The sequence below is a fragment of the Lipomyces doorenjongii genome (genome assembly GCF_038497915.1).
Source record: "Lipomyces doorenjongii strain NRRL Y-27504 unplaced genomic scaffold V1508scaffold_29, whole genome shotgun sequence".
Taxonomy (NCBI): Eukaryota; Fungi; Ascomycota; class Lipomycetes; order Lipomycetales; family Lipomycetaceae; genus Lipomyces; species Lipomyces doorenjongii.
The window spans coordinates 16317-35451 of record NW_027118096.1 but is presented as its reverse complement, the minus strand read 5'-3'; the positions used below and the strand labels follow the sequence as shown (position 1 = coordinate 35451).

The following is a 19135-nucleotide window of genomic DNA, read 5'->3' as shown; positions in this document are numbered from 1 at the left end:
TCATCCACCTAGACGATTAGCTACACGCGTTAATTGTTTGGGGACGCGTAAGTGATCAAGGTAAGGGTATCGAAAGACGTTAGTCACCACTTTGAAATCACGACCGACACACGTCCACGTCGCGCTCCATCCTGACTTCTATCGCTAAGCAACACAACTTCACCACTGTTCAAATCAACAACAACGCGTCTTTCCAGCTATCGGTAGCTGCAAATGACGATGACTATGGACGACACAGTCCCACTTTCCCGCGGTTTCATCCGCGATATGGCGAACCTCGACAGCTCGACCGTCCTCACACGCCACCCGACCTTTATTGCGCAAGTCCTCCAGATCAAAGAGCTTTCATCCACGCAAGCTGGCGGGCCGCGGAGATTCAGATTCGTATTGTCTGATGGCGACCACTTTGTACAGTGCATGCTCGCGACACAGTTGAATGATATAGTCCTGAACAATCGTGTCGAGAGGGGACATACGATAAATGTGCGGCAGTACACGCCTAGTGAGATGAAGGAGAAATTGTGAGTTCACGATATTTGCATGATTTATATTTACTATTTGGAGAATGCATCGGGACTAATCTTTATAGAGTCGTGATTCTGCTCGATTTCGAAGTTCTCTCACAGTATGGCATTCGTGACAAAATTGGTGCCCCTGCCTCGATCGATTCTAAAGTCAATCGCCAGGCGCCGCAAGCAGCTCAAGCGACTTATTCCAACGGCAGCACAGGCAGTACCACGTTTTACGGCGAGCAGAAGCCTCAAGTTGCGCCAAAGACAGAGAGCACATATTCAGCGTATGCATCACTATCTTCTGTTTTATATCAAGCTAACGTGTCCCTAGTGCGCCTTCATACGCATCTGCCCCACCACGTCCGCATAATTATTATACCATTGAAGGTCTGTCTCCATATCAGAACAAATGGACTATAAAAGCTCGCGTGACTTTTAAGTCCGAGATCAAGCACTGGCACAACCAACGCGGCGAGGGCAAACTCTTCGCTGTCAACCTCCTAGATGAAACTGGCGAAATCAAAGCTACGGCGTTTAATGACCAAGTGGACGCTTACTTCGATTTACTGCAGGAAGGGGAAGTTTATTATATTTCCAAATGTCGTGTCAATACAGCCAAGAAGCAGTTTTCGAATTTGGACCATGATTATGAACTTACGTTTGAGCGGGACACCGAAATTGAAAAGTGCACAGACACGGGTGCAACAGAAGTCCCTCAATTACGATTCAACTTTGTCGAGTCGTTGGGCAAATTAACGGATGTCCAGAAGGACGCGATTGTGGATGTAATGGGCGTTATCAAGACAGTTGGTGATTGTGCGCAAATCACGTCCAAGAGCAGTGGCAGACCATATGATAAGCGCGATATTGTCCTTGTCGATCCAAGCGGAGTTTCCGTGCAATTGACGGTCTGGGGTACACAGGCTGTACAATTCAGCGCGAACCCAGATGACATAGTCGCAGTCAAGGGCGCGAAGGTTAGTGAGTTCAACGGACGATCGCTATCTCTGTTGCAAAGCTCCACTATTACCGTGAACCCGGATATATCTGAGGCGCATTCTCTCAAAGGCTGGTTTGACATGAAGGGCCGCAATGCTACATTCTCGTCTCTCCAATCCGTGGGCTCCACTTCCATGAGCGGCCGTCCAGAGAACGTGAAGACGATCAAGCAAATCCGAGACGAGCAGCTCGGCATGCAAGACCAGCCTGACTACTTCTCGGTCAAGGGCACGGTCCTGTTCATCCGGAACGAGACAATCGCATACGCTGCATGTCCAACCGAAAACTGCAACAAGAAACTCACGGACGACGGCGACGGATGGCGTTGCGAGAAATGCAACAAGTCTTTCCCAGACCCTGTGTACCGCTACATCCTCATGTTTGCCATCTACGACCATACCGGGCAGATGTGGGTGTCTTCCTTTGACGACGTCGGCAAAGTGATTCTGGGAAAACCCGCTGGAGATTATATGCGATTGAGAGATGAAGATAATAGCGCGTATTTGGACGAGATTCAAAAGTGCACAGGTAAAACGTATTTATTCCGGGTGCGGGCAAAGGCCGAAACGTATCAGAACACTACGAGACCGAGGTATTCGGCCATGAGTGCGACGCCACTGAATTACGCTCACGAGTCTACAGATTTGGTCAAATTGATACAATCGTTTGGTCTGGCGTAGATCTCCCATTTAATTTTTCATTTTTGTATTGCTGGCTTTGCTACTATGTATGACTGTGGGTACATGATACACGGGTTTTGAGTTTGTAATGTATTTGCAGTATAATCTTAACAAAACACTAATGTAACAGTATGAATTCCAACATTTTTGTTTAAAGGTTTATTAGCTCTGTGCAATATGAACTATGCAGACGATACCAGTCCAATCACTTCTACATAACCTAAATATCGAAATAAAAAATTTACTAGAAACAAATCCCAAATCACACTCCATCAATACATCACAAATCCGGTCTAGTGACGTCCGGGCCGCTGTAAGGCTCGGGCGACAACAACACCTTCTTGCCCGAATACGGCTCACACGTATCCCGGCCTGACTCAGGACCCGGCTTTGGGACAGTACCTTGCTGAATCTGCTTCAAGACATTGACGATACCGTCGGCTGTCAAATCCTCATAAAAATCGTCGTTTATAGCAATCATTGGCGCATTGACGCACGCACCGAGACATTCGACCTCCGACAAAGTAAACAAGCTATCTGGTGTCGTCTCACCAGGCTTGATCCCCAAATATGACTCAATCGCGCCCATAATCGCGTCGGAATTACACAACTGGCAGGGCGTTGTTGTGCAGACTTGTAGATGGTATTTACCCATCGGGGTGCGGTTGTACATCGTGTAGAACGATGCGACCTCGTACACCCGCATGGGTGGCATGCCGAGCATATTCGCCACATAGTTCATGACCGATATGGACGTGAATCCGTGCTGACGCTGGCCGATGTCAAGAAGCGGCATCACGGCGCCTTTTTTATATTGTGGCGGGTACTTCGCTATTATCGCTTGCGCTCGCTCGATGTTCTCAGGCGTGAACTCGAACGGGATCGACGGATTGTTATCTGGTGTGTTTCGGTGCTTAACGAATTAGCCTAGTCAAATAATCAATCCAATTTGTTTGACATACAACTGCCAGGGCATGAGAAAATCGTCGCGGGATCCGGTGTGAACTGAAGCACAAAGCAGACGCGATATCTGTCCGGCGACTACTGCAAGCTAATCGACGCACAAAATAAGATGACATTATTGCCGATTTTTACTCTATGCAATTGTTGATACAATGTCCAACTGTAGAATCTCGAATGTGTCTATGCAAATTAGTATTTCAGCCCATATCCTCATGAAGTCACCAGACGTCGGACGACGGAATCTTACTAACCAAATGCACCAGATTCAAGCTAGTCCGTCGAATTTCCTTCAGTCCTTGTGATTGACCCGACCACTATCCTTTGTTGTATAAGAGTAGCTAGAGCTAGTCAATGAAAGAGCTCACTTCCAAGGTTACAACCACTTCTTCAACAGGCAAGTTCGTGTTCGTCCCAAATCTGGTTCATCTTCATGCTGATTGGCCCTCTTGCACACACAGCGTTGTGATGCACACGGCGTAACTGTCACGGCGTCGTTGTTCTATCAGCTCGGCTGCCAGAGCCCCACGTGATCGTTTGTTGAGAGAGATTCTGAATTTGGCCCCTGAAAATTCTAGGGACACAATCATTATCATTATCAAACATACCGCGAATTCAGCGCAAAACTACTTATTGTTGACAGTATTTTGTATTTTGGCACTGTGAAGACATTTACTGCGTACTTTGAATTATAGGAAACATAGAACAGTGTTTGCGGTCATCCCAGGTCATCCCATCCCATAGCAATTCTTATCGCCAGGCTCGAGGCGGATATGTGCTGTGTGTTTACAAGAAAGATTATAATCAAGCAACATGGACGGCTGGAGTAAACATTTGGCAGATCTATTTTTAACGCGTTGATGTGTGAAGACAGGCGGGGTTGGGCGAAGGTTGGTTTTTCGGCGAGTGGACCTTGATGGTCGCGTCTGTGGGCTCGCCAGATGCCTATATATTGCGAAGTCAGTCTCGGACACTGATAATGTTGGAATACACATCTTCTTTGGCAGTTCATCCTATGAGACAGTAAATATTTTGTTTTTGGAGTTATAATGACTACATGATGTTGTCTCTTCGGATTCCTAAATGCCCTTCACTCTTTGTCATGTACTTTTCGCTCGTGATTAATGTGGCTCACGTATGTGAAACAGATTTGCGAGAAGTTTACATATTATTACGCGGCATTTTTTTGAATGAATGTCAGAGTATTGCAAATCAACGTAATTATCAGCACTACCACGGTAAGATTACCCACACGTAATTGTTTCACGATTTCATTGACCTAAAGCAATTGAAACAATAAATAACAACGCCTCAAATTTAAGGAAAGTGCCCAGCACTAAATGAAAACCAGTTTCATCCAATTTTACTGCTTATTTGGCAGTATCAAGTACATATCGGCCAGCGATCTCGCCCTTCTCCATGAGCTCAAAGACCTTAGGTAGCTCAGACAATCCAACGATCCTGATCGGGGACTCGACAAGGCCGCGCGAGAAGAAGTCGACGGCTTCGTCCGTGTCTGCTCTGTTACCAACATAAGAGCCTTTAATGGTGATGGACTTGACGACGGTAGAGAAGACCTCGGACTTAACATATGCATGAGCCGGGAGACCGACGACGACGACAGTGCCGCGCGGGCGGACATACTTGCACGACATCTCGAACGGCTTCTCGGCGACTGCGACGTTGATCACGGCATGGGGACCACCGTTGGTGACTTTAATGACCTCAGCAACAATGTCGGGGGTCCTGGCAAAGTCGATGAAGACCTCAGCGCCAAGTGCCTGAGTCATCTTGGACTTGACGTCGCCAGTGTCGATACCGAGGACGCGCAGACCCATAGCTTTTGCATATTGGATAGCGAGAGTACCGAGACCACCACCTGCACCGGTGATAGCGACCCATTGGCCTGGCTTGGCATCAGACTCCTTCAAGGCTTTATAGACGGTGATACCGGCGCAGAGGATGGGAGCTACTTTCGCAAGATCGGTGCCCTTTGGGATGGGAGCAGCGTGGATGGCCTTTGCGATGGCGTACTGCTGGAATGAACCATCAACGGTGTAACCGGAAAGGAGCGCGTGCGGGCAATTTGGCTCGTAGCCGTTGATGCAGAATTCACAAGACAGGCATGAGCCGTTGAGCCACTTGACACCCGCATAGTCGCCGATCTCAAAGTTAGTGACCTGGTCGCCCTTGGCGACTACAACACCGGCACCCTCGTGGCCGCCGACCAAAGGAAGTTTAGTGTCCTATGGAGTGTGAGCACGCAATCGGAGAACCACAGTAGGTACAACATACCAATGGCCAGTCACCCTTCCAAGCGTGGAGATCAGTGTGACAGACGCCGGAGTACTTGACATTCACCAGGATCTCATCGGGACCGGGTGCCTGAACGGGGATTTCTCTGTACTGGATGGGACCTCCAGTCTTTTCGAAGATCTGGGCATACTGGGTCTTTGGGATTCCAGAAGTCATTGTGATAGAGTCAGTAGTAGATTCGAATGGTTGTGAGTGCGAATGATGGGAGTAGGATGAAGATGGGCAGGAGTTGGCGCGGACCTGGATCTTATATGGCCCAGCAGGACGAGGATCAGGAGGAGTCGTCAGCGGGCGAGCGGACACTGCGGACGAAAAGGGTCGCCGAAAGCAGGAGCGGAACGTGAGCGGAGGAGAGGAAGCACGCATTAAGCGCGAGACCGAGGTGGGGCTCGATTGGCACGGTAGACGTGGTGTGGTCTTCAGCATCTCGTGTGTATGTCTGTTTCTCCGAGATGTGTATGTGGCGCGATGTGCAATTGTCGCGGTGACATGTACTCTGCGATGAGCGGAACAGAACAGTCTACGAATATCATTCCAGTAGCGACCTGGCAAGGCAGTTTTAGAGATAGCAAAATCAGCAGGACCGTATCACTGTCTACGACTTGCCGGAATCCCAGCCGGTGCATTGGGTGTGCTAATTGTAGGTATCTCCTCATTTGTAGCGTGATTGTTAGCATCCGTCGCCTGTTTTTAGCTTTACTTTTCATTCCACCCTAAACGGAGGCCTGTCCCCCTTGGCGCCGTTTGGGCCTACTCGAGAGTGTACCGGTCGACCGAGATATAGTGCGGCTCGATGACGTCATGGTCACCCCATTCCTCCGAATTGTTTTTGCACCGCCATGCATTATCTACGGCCTGCTATTCTGCAATATACTGTTTATCGTCTGTTTATTGTGTTGCGAATTCTGATGAGGTAGTGAGTGGAGGTCCGCGGAGAGTGCGGATGGACAAGCAGCTTCAGGGCAATATTCGATGCGGCCACATTTTGCCGGGCTTTCGAGCGCACTGGAGCCAAACTGTCCTCCAACCTTAGGGTATGTACATTTTCCCGCGTCGACACTATTGCTCGATTGTCATGTTGACAAGACACATCATGCTCGTTTTAGCTTTTGCGATCTCGCTTTCCCCGCATGCTTGGGCGTGAGACCGGAGCTCAGAAGTGTACAGCTTGAACGGAAGGTTTTGAACTACCTAGACTTCCATCGACTATTTCTATCATCACGCAGAACTCTTGCTATATGTACTACAGCAGGCAGTCCGCGTAGTCAGATATTCAGATGTAATATAAATTATGCAGGCATTTCTTTGAGATATTATTTGTTTGTTATAAACGGTATGTCAGGGAATGGTACGCTAGTTCGGACGTGCGGACACGTGCGGGGTCCGGCCGGCAGGAGCCGACACAGTATGCAGCACCTGAGCATAACTGACGTCCAATTCCATTATATATATACATCAGTAGTATACCGGTAAAGCGAACCAGTCAGAAAGCGAGTAGAACGAGGACGAGCGTGCGGTTTTGTCGCCACAGTACGATTCCCTTTGTCCGGCGGAATATAGGTGCAGAATACTGGATGCCCCGCCGTCAAAATATTGCTGTCGACCACGTTCATAGGCTCGAGAAATGAGAAAGAGCAGCTCGCTCTGCACTCCAGGTATGCTACGAACTGTGCTCTTTTTCAATTTGCACTTCTCAAATCGCGAGGACTTTTCGCGACTTGTTGTTCTGTTAATAGCGAGGGGAGGACTCCCGCTATGATGTAAGTGTAGCCTTGTGAGCTAGTGCCAATGAAGGCGCGAGTCATTGACGACGCTGTCATGCTAATAAACCGCACTACTATGATTTAAATATTTAATGTGCATGACATGCTATAAATGGAATCACACAATCAGATTCTGTAGTCCCTGCTTGCACTAGCTAGTACCTAGTTAATTAAATTATGCATCATAAGGCAATATATACATAGGCTAGGGGTGGACAGAATGACGAATATATTCGCATTCGTACGAATATGCGAATAACAAAAATTTATTCGTAATTATTCGCAATATTCGCACATATAAAATATAAAAGTTTAACAAATACATAAAAAACTTCCTCGTTGCCACATATCCCTCAACAAATCAAGCTTCCGCACATATAAAGTATAATAATTTAAGAATTATGTTAAAAATATTCCTCGTTGCCGTACCTATCCCTTAACAAAATAAGCTTACTCATGGTGTCCGCACTTAGGGAGTGTCTGCGTAGGCCCAGCAAATCCCTTCCGTTTTGCGAATAAAAGTTTATTCTGCGAATTGCGAATGCGTATGCGAATAGAGAAAATTGTATTCATGTCCAGCCCTACCATAGGCTTTATTAGTCGAGAGATGGCTATTGTCTTGCTCGAGAGAAATGCATATTATTATTAGGGACGTTCAAGCCAAAGTCAGCTGTTGAAAGACCCTATTACATCATCATATGCACTTCTCTGTGCTGATGCCTGTGAAAATGCGTTTTTATATGAGAGATTGCTAGGGTGGATACGATTTGCGAAATCGTGTCTAATACGATTACTATACGATTGGTTGCAAAAGTTTACGATTAAACTATACGAGCAATGAAGTTTGGTTGCTCGCAAAAAATCGTGTAGTTTGGATTTTTGGGGCTCTAAACCCTAACCGTTGATACACCCAATTTTGATGATATTTCAGAGGACAGAGGTTTCCTGAACAAAGGGTAATAACTCTACCTTCCTAATAATGAATACGATTACTTCACGATAGTTGACTTCACTACACGATTACTTTAATTAGAGCTTCATTTTTGCGATTAAGTTTATGATGATCTCAAAAGTTGACGGTACCGTAATCGTATCCACCCCTAAATTGCTTGCCCAGACGAGCTACTTGGCGCCGTTTTATTCGGGCAGAGACACGATACCAATCCTGATTTTCGTCAATAGAGTTTTTCCCCCGAGACTCTCGTGTGGATACATAGCTCGGATGTCGTTGAGTCCAACTACGTAGAGCTAATTCCATTTGATGGCACACAAGTCTGGGACATAAGATAATGTGCCTAATACCTTGCCGGTAAATCATGCAAGCAGAGATCCCACGCAATGTACTCACGTTGTCAACGTTCATATTTCTATTCCGGATTTATTAATTCATATGCACGTCAACAATCTAATCTGCCAGTATACGCAATAAAATACAAGCTTTTATCGTCGCATTCATGTTCGTCATAATTCGTCTCTAACTGACCGTCCCTTTCCCGGCAAGACCACAACATAATCGATAATTAGATCACCAAACTTTCCGGATTGTTTCCACCGAGGCATGCCTTTCCCCTTGACGATCTGCTTCTCTCCATTCTGAACGGTCTCGCCCATTTTGCGCGATATCGTTATATTCGAGCCATCTAGGAAGGTGATGTCTCGTTTCCACCCGCCTTTAAGTGCCTCCCACCCACTCAGAACCTCAACCCGGAACATATCCGCGCCACGCCGTCTATATCCCATATTCTCGTCTCGCTTTTCTTGCACCTCGACATATAAGTCACCTGCCTCCCAATCCGGGCTCTCATCGGCCTCGTTCTCAAACACCAACCTCGAAGCCTTCGGAGTTCCCTTCTCTATGACGATGGTATGCGTCCTCGTCTCCCTCGCCACCTTCGCACCTTGACAGACTGGGCACACATGCGTAATGACATGGCCATGCCCATGACACTGATCGCATGGCATTTGCATAGTCTGATACATTCCCGGTGCCAACTGTCTGCGCACAACTTTAATTCCCCGGCCCTGACAAGTCGGACACTGATGGCGCTTCCCGTCCTCAGATCCAGTCCCACCACATGCCTCACAAATAGCCTGCACGGGCACAGTAAAATCAAACGTCGTTCCTTTGTACAAATCCGCTAAACTCACTTCCACTCGTGTCTCCATATTCGGACCGCGTCTCGTACCCCGAAAGTGCCCCTGCCCGCCGAAAAACCTCGAAAAGAGATCAAACGGATCACCATGCTGCGCTGGTCCACCACCGCCATTCGTACGCTGCTTAAGTCCTTCTTCGCCATATCGGTCGTAAATCTCGCGTTTTTCTTCGTCGTAGAGGACCTCGTAGGCTTCTGCTATTTCCACGAATTTGGCTGCAGCTTCTTTATCGCCTCTGTATCCAATTAGCTTCTTCGCGTGTAGAAAGAAAGGAAAAGAGAAGAGCACGAAGAACTCAACCCACAGTACTTACGGATTCTTGTCTGGATGGTATTTCTTGCTGAGTTGTCGGTAGGCAGACTTTATATCTTTCTCAGTGGCACCGCGATCAATCCCCAGTATCTAGTTCACAAGATTCGAGTCAGACTATCTTCCAAGTCATACACAGTCTGAAAAATATATACTTCCAACGTACTTTGTAATAATCCGCTCCCGCGAACGCGATTGTGGCGAAAACCACAACGCACATGAAAATACACCGAGATATCAGCATATTGTCGTCCCTTTATTTTGTTATACGTATGTATCTGTCTGTCTGTATATATATTGTCTTTGCTCTTTAGTGCAAAAAGTCGATGCAAAGTACTATTCGCGCAGCAATCTCCTTCTCTATGCGAAATAAATATCTAAATTATATAACCATCAAAGATACGTTCAATCAACTTCGTAAAAGATCTGTATTGACTGAATGTTAGTCAACTGCCGATTCCTATCTGCCAGATCAACACCTCGGCGATAATATCGTCGGCACCATTCACATACATCTGACGTAACTCTCCAATTACCAAGCACTGCAAAAGTCGCTTAACCGACCACCCTTTTTTCCGGATTGTAATAATTGCTGTGAAATTACAATCGATGCTGATTTGTGTTAAGTAGTCCTCTGGATAGTCGCGCTTGTGCACCCGAGACGTTTGCGATGTTCGAGGTCGAGAGTTAAAGTTTTGTCGACGTGGCAGAAACGCCGGAACCTCCCCAACTCGGCAATTTAAACAATCTAGTTACTAATAACGATGAATTAGTAGTCCTCCACACATCTGAGACACAACTACGATACGCAAGTGAAAAAAATTCATAGATTTGCCATGGCCTAAAGCATATTCTCACCAACGCCAATAAATCAATTACTATACAATTAAACAGAAGAAATAGCAATGTGCAATCTAAATTCATCCAAATAAAAACATCACAGGAGAACACAATATACGCCGTCAAAGTGAATACACTAGTGATACATGTACAGAGTATGACGTAAATATAAAGACACATTAATCATGTGAAATAGCGAACAAATGCTGCACGCCGGTAACTAATACATGCGGCGGAGGCAGGACCTTGAGTACGAACGGAAGATGCTTTACGGTTGATTCTGAAAACCTCTACCGCGCTGGATAATGGCGTCACTGTATAGAGCTGGACGGACACCGTAGGACCCATTCTGATACGTGACCGGCGCTATCTTTGATTCCGAAGTGATACCTTTCAGTTTAGTGCTAGATATGACACCGGCATGAATTATCCGCCCTGTTCTCATTAGCAGACTCCTTCCCTCTCATAGATGTTCAGACATACCATCAGCAAGGGCATTGTCAATTTGCGATATACACGTCTCGGCAGTTGATCTCTCTGTAAATAAAACCTCCGCTGTAATTGCCCCTTGCTCCATAAAAGTTTTGCACGCCTCAATACCAGCACCTAACCTTCCTAAAAAGGCATTGACGTCGTCCTCAGTAGTACCGACTGCGAGATTAGATATCCTGACATATGTCTTTCCGCCACTTCCTTTAATCTCAAATTTCTTCCCCTTAGTAGGTTTCTCACTAATACCTTTAATATCCACTTTCGCCTTCTTCTGCTGCGATCGATCCCCTTGTAATGCCGCAAACAAAGGGTTATCAGCCAACTGCTTTACTATCGCCTCCTTATTCGTTGGCCGTCTAACAGCCGCAGCCAGACCATTTACACTCTTCTGCCCTTTAGCTGGTGGCGCCTTTCCTATCCGTGCCGCGAACGAATTCGCAGCCAGCGCAGACTGTTGGTTCAACTTCGTCTCGGTATTCTTCTTGCCTCTTATTTGATCTTTTGCCGCGCCTGATGCACCTAAGTTTGATAGTTTATACATGTCATGGCCCCATTCTCCAGAGGGCGCATGCGGAGTGTGCTGAAAATGATACTAAAGTCAATTGATTAGCACAGATATTCTCCCTGGACTCGCGCCAACAACTTCGAAATCAATACTACACATGGTCTCCACAGCGCCAGATTCGAAATAATCAAATTTAGTCTCGAGATAATAACATACCCGACCTTGAAATTGCCGTCCCCTGAGACCACCGCGTCCTCTCGTTGGAAATCGCCGTCCTGTAGAACCGGTTGTATTCCCAGGCCCGTCTACATCGACCAAACAAAAAAATTAGCAAACTACGCCCCAAAACGCACAACACCAGTTAGGTTTAAACAGTGTTTGGAGACATTGGATGGGCGGGCGTACCTTGTGGATCAATATCCATTGAACTCATGCTGTCTTCGGTCGAGATTATGTCAATTATTCGGATCGACTAATTGAGAATGGTGGCAGTCGTAGGCAATGGAGGGGATATTTTAGATGGCGTAGTGCTTGATGAACGGGATCAACAGCTCATGAAACTTCGGCGGCAGCGGAGAGTTGACTGACGATGGGTGGGAATTGCCCCAATTAATTATATGCGCATATCAATGGCAACTACGTCTATACTTATGTGCCTAAGCGTCGCGCGGCTAACGGCATACTCTATCCCTGCTCAGGAACATCTAAAGATTTGGCACGGGCCTGGCTCATCAGTTGATGTTTACTACAATTGCGAACACATTTGCAAATTGACTGTCAACCGTACATAAACTACACTGGCTGATGATGCTGTAATATCACCTCTGATCTCTGTCAAGGTCTGTCAAATATACCTAGTACAAACTGAACACCCACACACAGCACACATCATCACATTGACAATTTTACAATGATACGCAGCATGCTAACAACAATATGGCTCCTCTTCATCGTCACCCTAACGCGGTTCTTCTTTCTTCTCCACAACGCGTGCACAATCTGTATTCTCACGCCGATTGAAGTAGTCGTCGCCTGTCTCCGCCCACTATGTCCACCATCTGTATTCAGAGATTGGGAAACGGCAAGAGACGACGATTGTCTTGAGCTCGTTGGTAGAGTGGAGAACCGCTCTGATGGTGGTGTCACACATGATGAGAATGCTGGTGAGTGTATATGTAATACTTGTTCCCGAGCACGGTTATATCAAGAGCATCGATCTGTGTCGCAAGCTATAAGTGGCAAGTATATCGTCTATATCCCTATTGATTGTACTTACTAAGAAAACAGTTGGACCGGAGATAGCCAAATATCAATTATCGCTGCCGGTCAAGATGACAACCCAGAAAGTCGACGACACGTCAGATGCCAATAGTCCACCAGGATCACTCGTATCGTCCGCGTCGTCGAGTAATATCAGTAGATTGCGGAACTACCTCAGACCTAACGGGAACCCGGGGGTTCGCAACAAGAGTCATGAAAAATTGCACGGGACCGATCTGCGTCGACGGCTATATAAATTGCAGAAATCTACTCCGACAGAAACCTCAGACATGACGGTCGTGTCTAGAGACATTCCTGCATATCGTGCGCTATCATTGCCGTTAGATGTTGATACTACTATTCAATCGGATCTCTTAAGTCCAGACATCGGTACTGGACCACTCTCACGTGAAGGCAGCAAGAACGCAAGTTATGAGTCGATTATATTGGAAGATAACAAAGCCCCCGCCCGTCCCTCGTCACCGTCATCATCCGACATGTCCTCCTACTCACGACTGATGCACATATTTCAATTTCAACGCACCAGAGTCCGATTAACCGAACACCGCGTTGCACGCTATCGCTCTCGCATTCCAGATGCTTCGCGTACACCAGCGCAAAGTCGTGGACTATCTGCTGCAATCTTGAGCTACAGACTTAATGCAATGCTGAGAGATAGTTCGAATGATTCTTTGGTTTTGGCGCGCATCGATCAGCAGTCTCCTGAACGATCATCCGCTGAGTCTATTTCTTCGTCACCTGATTCATCTGGACGTCGGCACATACGGGAAATAATTAGGAGGAGAATGTTGAGGCGCAGAGCCCCTTTGACTAACTTTTAATATTGCCGCTTACAGATGTTACATTAACTGTCACGTTTCGAATGCTGAGCTGAGATTGCTTCGAGTCGATTGTCTTATTCACCAGGCTGTCGCCTCCACTCTCGGGATATTTTTGAGATTCCCGGCAAGTCGCACTGATACGCTCTGCAATCGCTGTTACCGGAGTCTGCGCTTCTATTGCTGAGCCTAACTATAATCCAACAATTTTGGGCTGTTAATGGGGTATTATGCGCGTTTGTTTCCACTTTTTTTTGTGATTATGTTGCTTTGTATCGGAACACTTACGATAGAAATGTTTGTGACACCATATACCTTATAAATTCGCTAGAATTTCCGCGGATCAACATAGCAAAATGACAAACAAAGATCACACAAAGTCAAATGGAATAAAAAAGCAAAAATACAAAACGCATATAACACAAATGACTAAGAACGGAGAACCCCATCGTTCACATGCTAGGACACAAAATCAAAACTATAACAGAAACACTTTTTACATCCACCATTCCAATTCTACCCAAATTCTTTATGTGCATAGCCCTACCTAAAACGCACGCTAGACGTTCTCGCCTTAGCCAACTCCTTGATAGCCTGCTCCTTGAGTGCCTCTTCGTGTATCTGCTGAATAGTCTTCGGACCCTTATCAGCGTTCTTGGTCTTCCACTGCGCTTTCCGGAGATCGAATATATCCATGATCATGAACTTTATTCGGCTTGACAACTTCTCCTTCTCCAAGATATCCTTCATTCTTGAGAAGTAGATGTCGACGTGCTCACGATGGAAGCGGTCGTTATCAAGTTTGGCACCGATAGTTCGCAGCAGACCGCACAAACTTTCGACTTCCTCCTCGCTAGGATGCGCAACAAGCAAGTTTTGGATACATCTGTGCATAATCTTTTCTGAAAGCATATCAAGGATGTAGAGCTCACCAACAAATCTCACGAGACCAAGACCTTTTCTCTTGATAGCAGCAACCTTGTAGTACTCTTCAGTGAGAACTTCTGCAGCAGTCTCCGCCGTCTCGTCGTTGACCTTCCAGCCCTTTTCGAATTGCTCCTGGCATTTGCTGAGCAAATATTTTCGGAACAACGCGCCGCCTCTCGCAAGCTCGCCGTTCTTGTCAAGAACGCCCTCCTCCAAAATCTCATCACCAAGGGACTCTTGGACTTTCTTGCAAAATCTGGCGTACATGTTGGACCAATGAGCCTCGTCAGTAGCCTTCTCAAATGTTAATGTAATAACTTGTCGTAGAGTACGGCCATTGGTCTCCCACTTGGCCTGTGCAACAATTTCAAGAATTTGGTCAGAAATCTTGTCAAACTTCTCGAGCGTCATCTTGTTGAGCAAACTATTAACTTTACGCTGCACAACATCTGGAGGATAGATGATGGATCCATCGGGAGCCTTCTCTTCTTCGGGCTCAGTCTTTCGTCGAGCCGTCCACCTGTTCGCGGAAAGCTGTAGAGGCTCAACCTTCTCCTCCACAGGAGTCGAAGTGCCTGATGCACCACCGTCAGCATAGGTAGGAGTACCATCACCACGCATGCTGGGTGTCCGGTCAACACCTGGTCGCTTGCCACGAACAGTGCCCTGTCTGTTGTTCCTCATACCGCTCATGCTGGAGATCATATTCGAAAGCTGAGTGGTCGAATTGCCCATCTTGCCGAATGAAGGCGTCCTATTGAGACCCATAGGGTTCGACATGTCCATACCTTGTCGAGCGTTGCTTAAGGCAAATCGCTGATCGGAGGAGAGAAGAGACGGCTTCGAGCCGAGCTGACCCATACTACCCAACTGGCCCATTGCAGCGAAAGGATTCGATGGCATGCTAGGCGTTCGCGGGCCTTGCCGACCGGCACCGCTAGCGCTTCGGTTAGCAGACGGTCGCTTTCCGTCTTCACTGTCCTGAAGACTCTTTGTCCGCAGCTCCCAATCTTCCGTTGGTCGGGCGGTGACAACATTCTGGAACTGCAACAAGAAAGTAGCATCGTACTTGAACTTTCCAGGCGCAGCCTTAGCGTTCAATGCAGAAATGGGAGGATTAATGCCAGAAGGATATGCAATAGCGTTGATGTCATCAATGAACTTCGCGTTCTTGATAGCGATTGCAACAGAGGTGTCGTTGGTCTCGATAGAATCGATGTTGGATTCCTTGACCGTCTTCTCAGCGGTCTTGGGAACGGCGGCGGAAATGGTGGGCGACCCGACTGATTCTGGGGTAGCAGGAGTGCCGGTACTTATGGGCGTCTCATCGTCGCTCTCCTTGGCCTTGACCTCAGACTCAAGAGCTATTTGCTTCTGAGCCTCAGCCTCGGCAGCGCACTTTTCTTGCTCCTCCCTCTCCTTCTGAACACGCTCCTCCTCTTCCTTCTTTAGACGCTCTTCCTCCTCCATCCTAAGGCGATCCTCCTTTTCTTTCATTAGTCGCTCCTCCTCTTCGATCTTGAGGCGATCCTCTTCTTCTTGCTTCTTGATTCGCTCTTCTTCCTCCTTCTGGAGTTGCTCTTCCTCCTCCTTTCGAAGTCGCTCTTCCTCCTCCTTTCGAAGTCGCTCTTCTTCAGCCTTCTTGATTCGCTCCTCTTCCTCCTTCTTGATTCGCTCTTCTTCCTCCTTCTTGATTCGCTCTTCTTCCTCCTTCTGTAGTCGCTCCTCCTCCTCCTTCTGTAGTCGCTCCTCCTCCTTCTTCTGTAGTCGCTCCTCCTCCTCCTTCTGAAGCTGCTCCTCTTCCTCTTTCTTCAAGCGCTCTTCGTCCTCAAATTTCTTGCGCTCTACTTCCTCCTTCTCGCGCTTCTCCTTCTCAATGCTTTGATTTATCTTCTCCAGGACTTCCGCTTTAGCCTTCTCGCATCGCTCGCGCTTCTCATCCTCTGTCAAGACCGGAGTATTGCTGCCTTGTCGATTATGTCCCAGAGATGGAACAGGGCTGACAGAAAGGACAGGAGTCTTAATGCGTTCGGGAGCAGGTGAGGGGATAGCATGAGGGAGGACTGGAGTAGTGACTTCTTTCTCGATCTTGACCTCGGCATTTGTGGCGGGGTTTATGATCTTGATGGCGTGGCTGACAGGCTTCTGGAGCGGAGTAGCAGGCGACGCAGGCTGAGGGGACATGGTCGCAGGAGGAATGCGAGGACTCTGATCAGAAACGCCCGCCGTCGTTCTGTCCGGCGTTGAATAGAAAGGCTGGACAGGCTGCGATGTTGGTGTAGCATACACGTTCGGCGCATAGCGGTTATTGCCATACTGCGCATACTGATAGAACATGTCCTGAGTTGGGAACTGCGACGCAGCCAGGTTAGGTACCACGCCACTATTATATAAAACAGGGATAGATGGAAAATCAGCACATACTTGCTGAGCACCGTACGCCGGCTGATAGTAAGGATACCAAGGCGTAGGCTGTGGCGAGCCCATAACTAATTGGGCTGGAGCCATCTGCGGCGTAGCAGCTGGTGAGTGACCAGAGTATGACCGGTTGTTACGACCATTATGCTTCTGTGGCGACTGTGAATAAGGAGTTTGTTGCTGATAGGGCGTGTTTGGGCCTCCCCTAGGCGGACCACGTGGTTGCTGAGCACCAGGCGGGAAGTTGTTGCCGTAGCTGTTAGTGTATTGGTGATTCGGCGCGCCGTTATATGGCTGCGGATGCGGCCGTCGAGGTGACTGTGAGGCAATCTGTGTTGTTGGTGGTGTTGGAGGTACAGTGTCTGCTCGCATGTGACTGTTACCTAGTTGTACGCCCGTCGAATTTGGCTGAGGCGTATTCTGATAGAGATAAGGGATTAGTTAAATCCCTCAATAAAACCAAAAAGTGTTCGCAGTTGAGAGAGAAATGATTCTAGAGAAGAAAAACTACTTCTCCAGGAAAAGTGGTGGAGAAGAGAAGAAAAAGAAAGAGGAAAAATGAGCGAAAGGGAGGAAGAAAAAAAAGCGGCGGTGGCAGAGGCGTCGACAGACGATGAGATGAGATGTCCGAGCCACGCAACTGGTGCAGTTACTGCGTAGATGTGCACAAATGGCCGCAGTTGAAACCGTGAACGCCGCGAGCACAACAAAGACTTAATCGCCTCCCAACGAGTGGCCCAAAGGATCGCTCGCCGGGACTAAACAATTAGTCTGTCCTCGCAACCCGCCGTCCAATTCCACTGAACTCGGATCTGTAAGCTGCAGAAGGCTCGTCGACATACGTGCTGTATGTTCATATCATGGCGAATAAATTATTGATAATGATTAGGAGGGAAAATTGTACCACCAGATTCTGGTATCGGCCAACCCTCGCCACTAGTTGATTACAACAATGGAAATAAGGAAACACCGAAAAGAAACAATGTACTTACATCACGCCTGTCTGTAGTCTCTACTGTACCAAACTTAACTGATCCACTGGGAGCGGCCTGAAACCGAGGAATTCCGCCGCTAATAACAGCGTGTGGAGGGACCGGCGAAGCCGAATTGGATGGAGGTAGTCCAGGTTGGCTGGAATGCATAGAGCTCAGGTTTGCAGATTGGGAATTAGAAACACCGGGAACTCCTAGACTCGCTCCGCCGGCATTTATCGAACCAAACTGAATTGGTGCTGATCCGTTTGTTGCCACCGCTGGCTGGTTCTGCTGTGCCGAAAAGTGGACGGCGTTGTTCAACGACCACGTCCTTCGAGGACCCGGCACCGCCGATGATTGATTCACTGTAGATTTCCTTCGGGCATGGCCTTGGCCACTGATGCTCGACGGAGCACTGCCAAAATGCGTAGGGCTGGCAATGCCCTGAGCGATTGATGGAGACACGATAGGTAGTGCGGGAGGAACAGCTGCAGTTGTAACAGCGGACTTCTTGCTGTTTACTGAGCTGGTCAGATTCGTCTGTAGCGAGAGGTCGACTCTGAATGTCGAGGCTTGGGAATTAGTAGAAGACTGTTGCTGAGGAGCACTTCCAACTACTTGCGCGTACTTGCTTGTCCCGACTCGATTCGTGGTTCTAAGTTGTGTCGGACCTTGTAACGCCGTAGAAGCAGGAACTGAAGAGCTAGAAATATCTGAATTACTCGATTTAGCAACTGCAGATTCTGTAGCGGTGGTCATGTGCGTTGTCGAGAAAGTAGGTGGAGGTCTTAAAAAATTAACGCTGGTGGAGATAACTACCAAGCCCAGATTTTTTTTTTGTTCATGGAGATACAAAATTTGGTCGTTCCTGGCGCGTAGGGCTTCTTCCTATTTTGGTATGTTTTCACCGAATGGTACTTTTTTGCCGGCTATGTAGTTCTCCTTTCCGTAAGATAGATTGCTATATGGCAAAATAAATTATGCATTACATCTATTATTCAATCTAATAGGGATTCGCCAAGCTCAATGCAGAGTTGCAGATCAATCCGATATCGAAACATTTGGTTCATTTCGCAACCACCGATAGAGTTTGCATGCAGGCGCGTGGAAATCACTAATCAGTATTGCTCGTTGCCACTAAGTATGGTATGATACACTAAATCGCTATAATACTGGATGCAACTGTA

At 47.4% G+C, this 19135-nt stretch overlaps 8 protein-coding genes across 8 annotated transcripts; 2 read left to right on the top strand and 6 right to left on the bottom strand.

The window, feature by feature from the left end:
* The first annotated feature begins 48 nt into the window (after positions 1–48).
* V1508DRAFT_418504 (uncharacterized protein) lies at positions 49–2356 on the top strand. The gene is made up of 3 exons (XM_066940475.1): positions 49–521; positions 590–796; positions 844–2356. The coding sequence occupies exons 1-3, from the start codon at positions 214–216 to the stop codon at positions 2189–2191; spliced, it is 1863 nt and encodes a 620-aa protein (XP_066795401.1). The 5' UTR covers positions 49–213; the 3' UTR covers positions 2192–2356.
* V1508DRAFT_387147 (thioredoxin-like [2Fe-2S] ferredoxin-domain-containing protein) lies at positions 2261–3559 on the bottom strand. Its single transcript, XM_066937837.1, has 3 exons — positions 3406–3559; positions 3154–3334; positions 2261–3104 (listed from the first exon to the last, which is right to left on the bottom strand). Exons 2-3 carry the CDS (start codon positions 3268–3270, stop codon positions 2472–2474), a joined length of 750 nt encoding a protein of 249 aa, XP_066795400.1. The 5' UTR covers positions 3271–3334; positions 3406–3559; the 3' UTR covers positions 2261–2471.
* A 635-nt stretch (positions 3560–4194) lies between these two features.
* On the bottom strand, positions 4195–6112 carry V1508DRAFT_418498 (chaperonin 10-like protein). The gene is made up of 2 exons (XM_066940474.1): positions 5447–6112; positions 4195–5397 (listed from the first exon to the last, which is right to left on the bottom strand). Exons 1-2 carry the CDS (start codon positions 5891–5893, stop codon positions 4522–4524), a joined length of 1323 nt encoding a protein of 440 aa, XP_066795399.1. The 5' UTR covers positions 5894–6112; the 3' UTR covers positions 4195–4521.
* A 2256-nt stretch (positions 6113–8368) lies between these two features.
* Positions 8369–10420, bottom strand: V1508DRAFT_418491 (uncharacterized protein). The gene is made up of 3 exons (XM_066940473.1): positions 9860–10420; positions 9698–9786; positions 8369–9619 (listed from the first exon to the last, which is right to left on the bottom strand). Exons 1-3 carry the CDS (start codon positions 9935–9937, stop codon positions 8692–8694), a joined length of 1095 nt encoding a protein of 364 aa, XP_066795398.1. The 5' UTR covers positions 9938–10420; the 3' UTR covers positions 8369–8691.
* An 82-nt stretch (positions 10421–10502) lies between these two features.
* On the bottom strand, positions 10503–12098 carry V1508DRAFT_418489 (uncharacterized protein). The gene is made up of 4 exons (XM_066940472.1): positions 11936–12098; positions 11747–11835; positions 11017–11617; positions 10503–10968 (listed from the first exon to the last, which is right to left on the bottom strand). The coding sequence occupies exons 1-4, from the start codon at positions 11961–11963 to the stop codon at positions 10802–10804; spliced, it is 885 nt and encodes a 294-aa protein (XP_066795397.1). The 5' UTR covers positions 11964–12098; the 3' UTR covers positions 10503–10801.
* Positions 12099–12275: 177 nt separating this feature from the next.
* V1508DRAFT_418486 (uncharacterized protein) lies at positions 12276–14000 on the top strand. Its single transcript, XM_066940471.1, has 2 exons — positions 12276–12768; positions 12818–14000. The coding sequence occupies exons 1-2, from the start codon at positions 12441–12443 to the stop codon at positions 13630–13632; spliced, it is 1143 nt and encodes a 380-aa protein (XP_066795396.1). The 5' UTR covers positions 12276–12440; the 3' UTR covers positions 13633–14000.
* On the bottom strand, positions 13933–17534 carry V1508DRAFT_418483 (uncharacterized protein). Its single transcript, XM_066940470.1, has 2 exons — positions 16378–17534; positions 13933–16329 (listed from the first exon to the last, which is right to left on the bottom strand). The coding sequence occupies exons 1-2, from the start codon at positions 17344–17346 to the stop codon at positions 14173–14175; spliced, it is 3126 nt and encodes a 1041-aa protein (XP_066795395.1). The 5' UTR covers positions 17347–17534; the 3' UTR covers positions 13933–14172.
* V1508DRAFT_418478 (uncharacterized protein) lies at positions 17535–18766 on the bottom strand. The gene has a single exon (XM_066940469.1). It carries the CDS (start codon positions 18705–18707, stop codon positions 17919–17921), a length of 789 nt encoding a protein of 262 aa, XP_066795394.1. The 5' UTR covers positions 18708–18766; the 3' UTR covers positions 17535–17918.
* Positions 18767–19135: the final 369 nt, after the last annotated feature.